Genomic DNA, 4,300 nt, shown 5'->3' with positions numbered 1-4,300 from the left:
GGCTGCTGCCCCCTCCTCGCTTGGGCAGGGGCATCCTGGTGCCTGGGGGGGCTTTCAACTGTGGGATACTGTGCTCAAATAAAGCCTGTTTGTACTTTTATTGCCGTGCTGCCTGGCTCTTGCTTCCCTGCTTCTCCCATGCCACTGTCCAGGCTCAGCACCATGTCTGTTGGTAGCCTCCCAGGGCTGAGCCGAGCCGAGCCGAGCCAGGGCCCCCCCACCTTCCTCAGCCCCCTGGCAGGGCTGGATTGCTCAAGGCGGGGGGGGTGGCTGCCCCTTCTGGGTGCTTTTCCCTTTCAAGGCCAACAAAGAGCCACCACAAAGCAGGGAATGCCTCTGCTGGGCCCTGGTAACAGCGCCGGGGCCGTGGGCTCTGGTGGGAGCCTGGTCTGGTGCTGGGGGCCGTGGGGAAGGGCCAGCTGCCCTCCCCATGCCATGGGTCAGCTGTGCTCTCCTGTGTGGGTCTGGTTCCCCGGCACTGCCGTGGGGCAGGGGAGCTGCAGGGTGCAGTGGGTCCCCGAGGCGGTGATGGGTCCCTGCTAGGTGCTGGCAGCCTGGTGCTTTGTGAGGCCCCGTGTCGCCCTTTGCCCCGGCACGGCCGAGATAAGGGGATGGGATCCACCGACTTGGGCCGCAGAGTAAACACGGGCTGCTGGCTCCTGCCGGCACCGCGCTTCCCTCCTCTTCCTGCTGCTGGGGCGGCCGGTGGCCCCCCGAGGGCCACGCCAAGCAGCGGCCCTTTGTCAGTGGCGGCAGGGACACCGCAGTAGCGGGTGGCAAAGGACACCACATGCGCTGGCGCCTGGCGGGAGTCATTTATTCGCTCGTCCCATTGCCGGCTCTGACCCAGCAGCTCCAGGTGCCCCGGCACTGGCACTGGGGCTGCCAGGTTTATCATTAACTGGGTGGCACGTGGCAGGGCCGGCGGCCCCCGGGGCCATGGTGTGGTCACAGCCCAACGAAGGGCTCGGCCTCCAGCCCCAAGCGGCCTGGCTCGGGTGGCAGCTCCCGCCCGGTGCCCGGCAGCTCTGGCCCCGGTTCCACCGTCCAGTTGGCCAGGAGGTCGCTGAAGTCGGGGGTGCCGGTGTGGAGGAGGCCGGTGGGGCCAGGACCTGGCTCCCTCCAGAAGGAGGGCGGCAGCTTTCTCCGGTGCATGGGGGTGATGTGGCCATATTTCCTCTCCAGCCGCTGCGTCTTGCCGCTGGCTGCCCGGGGCGGCAGGCACCGGTGCACGCCATACTCGAAGAGCTCGGCCAGCGGCCCCAGCCTGTGCACGGCCCCGTGGCCACCCTGCGGTGCCACAGCCTCGGGCTGGGCCTCAGCATGCCGGGGCGAGCCGCAGTCCTCCGGCACGCCACGGCTGCCGGCAGCCTCCTCCTGGCCCCACCGCCCGAAGTACCGCTGGATGTCGCAGCTGATGAGCTCTGAAAACTTGAGGAGCCGCAGGGTGGTCTCAGCGGCACTGGGGACGGCCAGCTCCGGCCTCACACTCTCCTCCACCGCCTCCTCTTCCTCCTCCTCCTCCTCCTCCTCCTCCTCTTCCTCCTCGGAGAGGTCAGGGAAGTCGGGCTCAGGGCGCACAGGCAGCAGCAGGCCATGCGGGAAGGGCGAGGGTAGCCGCAGCTCGGCCAGGGGCCGGATGACGCCCGCAGCCATGTCAGCGCGCGGGGGCACCCCGGGGCCCGGACTCACCCTGTGGGCAGGGACAGCGGGGTGAGGGTGGTGCACCCGCCAGCACCCTCCCTGACCCACCACCCTGCAGCGGCACTTGGCCCTGGGGTGACAGAGGGACCGTGTCACGCCACGCTGTGGCCAGGGTGGGGCTGCAGGGCAGGAGAGCATGTCTCCCACAAGCCGTGGGACATGGGGCAGTGGGGATGTCCCCAACAAGCCATGGGATACAGGGCAGTGGAGACATTCCCCCTGAGTCATGAGACATCGGGCAGCAGGGATGTCCCCACCAAGACATGGGATATGGGGCAGTGGGGTCATACCCCTTGAGTCATGGAACATGGGGCAGCGGGGATGTCATCCCCCCCCCTAAGCCATGGGACATGGGGAAGTGGGGATATCCTAACTGAACCCTTGGGACATCAGGCAACAGGGACATCCCCATCAAGCCATGGGACATGGGGCAGCAGGAATGTCCCCACCAAGACATGGGATGTGGGACAGCAGGGACGTCCCCATTGAGCCATGGGACGTGGGGCAGCGGGGATGTTCGCCCAAATCCATGGGATGTGGGACAATGGGAACATCCCCAAGTCATGGCATGTGGGGCAGCAGGGATGTCCTCACTGATCTGTGGGACACGGGGCAGCAGGGATGTCCCCACCAAGTCATGGGATGTAGGGCAGTGGGGACATCCCCCTGAGCCATAAGCCATGGGGCAGCGGAGAACTCCCCCAGAGCTGTGGGGCAGTGGGATGTTCCCCTTCACCCTGGGGCTGTGCATGGAGGGGAATGGGGCTCAGCACTCACCCTGCCACCCCGGGTTCAGCAACCTGCCGCCCTGGGCTGAGCCATCCCTGCCACCCTGGGCTGAGCACCTGAGACGCTGAGCCCCGTGTCGTGCCCACACAACGGCCCCACGGGTTTCCCTGCGATGGGGTGAACGTGGCCACCTCCCCGCACCCCCCTGGTGTGCTCCAGCCATGGCTGGGTCTTGCTGAGCTGGGTGAGGCCCCTCTGTAGTTAGTGCTACCTGTGTCCTGGGGTCCCCAGCCCTGCCTTGCTGCAGGGCATCCCTGGCCATGTGCCTGGGACTGCCATCGCCCCAGCTGTGGCCCCAAGAGGGTCTTGGGGCAGAGGACAAATCCTGGGGGACACGTCCTCTCCTACCACGCCAAGCATGGTGCTGGGCCCTGCACCCAGCCTGAGACAGCATCGTTGCCATCTCTGGGGTCACCGTGCATCCCTCTTTGTGCCATCCCCACCGTGGGACCCCCGGTCCTGCCTCCATGCTGCCCCAGGGCTTGGCGGGGGGGGAAGGCTCAGCCTCCCGAAGCACTGCGTACTTCCAGGCTGCGGGGAGAGGGGAGCGGGACTGCCCCGGTGATGGAGCCAGCCTGCTCCACTGCCACCCTCAGCCGGAGAAACGCCCCGGTGCAGGAGGGCATCGCCCAGGCCCGCAGCTCGGCACTCACCTTGGCGCTGCCGCCCGGCCATGCATAGGCTCCTGCGCCGCTCCCCCTTCCTGTCCCTCCACCTGGGCCTGAAGTATTTATAGCGGAGCAGCGAGCTGACGGCTGGCAAATATTTGGTAGCTGTATTGTAATAGTAGACTCGGTAAACAGAGCTGGGGTTTGCTTTAGCACCCAGCAACGGGAGAGCGGCGCGGGGAGGGACGCGGGGACGGAAGGCAGGGCTCACCTTAATGGTTCACTAGCCAGGGGATTTTCAAGTGTTGTTCCTGTAAATTCACCTATTAAATCGGCAGCCCCAGCTGCCAAACTGCCCGCACACTTGTGCCGAGGGCTCTTATCTCCCCGCTGATTGGAGGCGAAATCAAGCTTTGTCAAATAGGCGTAAAATTAAATTTCATGCTATTTTGACTCCTGGAGTAGGGATCTTCTGAAGAACATACTGCGTATCGAGCGATGCCTCTGCAAACAGGCGCTGCCACCGTGGCTGCAGTGGGCAAAACCTCTTTGGGGGGGTCCTGCGGTGCCAGCCCCCCGCACAGCAGAGCAGGTCCAGGTGCTGTGCAACCCCCGTGCAGGTCCAGACCCCCCAACTACAGCCTTGTGCCCCACCCCGAGGTGGGTGCGGGGCTCCCTGACCAGCCCCAGGATAGGGTTTGGAGCCTTTCAAGGTGGCAGGACACAGCCCCGATGGCATGGACGGTGGGAGAGGCACTTCAGTGTGCTGTGCTCCTGCGGGGTGGTGGGGCTGGGTTCATGGGGCCGGTGGCTCTTGCCAGGCAGTGCCTGTAGGTGCAGAGATGGGGACAGAGAGTGGCTGGGCCAGCTCCAAGGCAGAGACAGCACCCGGGACGGCAGCATTGTCACCGTGGACGGGGCACTGGGGTGCCCCATGTCTCCGCCATGGCCTGTGGCTGTGCCGGCCCACGCAGTGTGTAAGGGATTGAGGACAGTGATGATGGTGAGCAGCTCGGGTGCCGAGGCGGCTGTGGCCAGAGGTGCCATTTCTGTTTTGGCAGCGGGACGTGCCGGTGGGGCCGTCTGGTGCAGCACAGAGCATGCCAGGGGACACAGACAGCTGAGGGACCGGAGGTGGCTGGGGGATGCAGGGTGACCGGGGGACGCAGGGTAGCCGGGGACACAGGACAGCCTGCCTG

The 4,300-nt window shown here is 65.8% G+C and overlaps 1 protein-coding gene across 1 annotated transcript; it reads right to left on the bottom strand.

The window, feature by feature from the left end:
* Positions 1–948: 948 nt before the first annotated feature.
* PERCC1 (proline and glutamate rich with coiled coil 1) lies at positions 949–3,172 on the bottom strand. The gene is made up of 2 exons (XM_059826173.1): positions 3,147–3,172; positions 949–1,693 (listed from the first exon to the last, which is right to left on the bottom strand). Exons 1-2 carry the CDS (start codon positions 3,170–3,172, stop codon positions 949–951), a joined length of 771 nt encoding a protein of 256 aa, XP_059682156.1.
* Between the last annotated feature and the right edge of the window lie 1,128 nt (positions 3,173–4,300).

The sequence above is a fragment of the Gavia stellata genome, chromosome 18 (assembly GCF_030936135.1).
Source record: "Gavia stellata isolate bGavSte3 chromosome 18, bGavSte3.hap2, whole genome shotgun sequence".
In the NCBI taxonomy this organism is placed as follows: Eukaryota; Metazoa; Chordata; class Aves; order Gaviiformes; family Gaviidae; genus Gavia; species Gavia stellata.
Note: the sequence above shows the minus strand (reverse complement) of the source record. Positions and strands in the feature narration are given on the sequence as shown.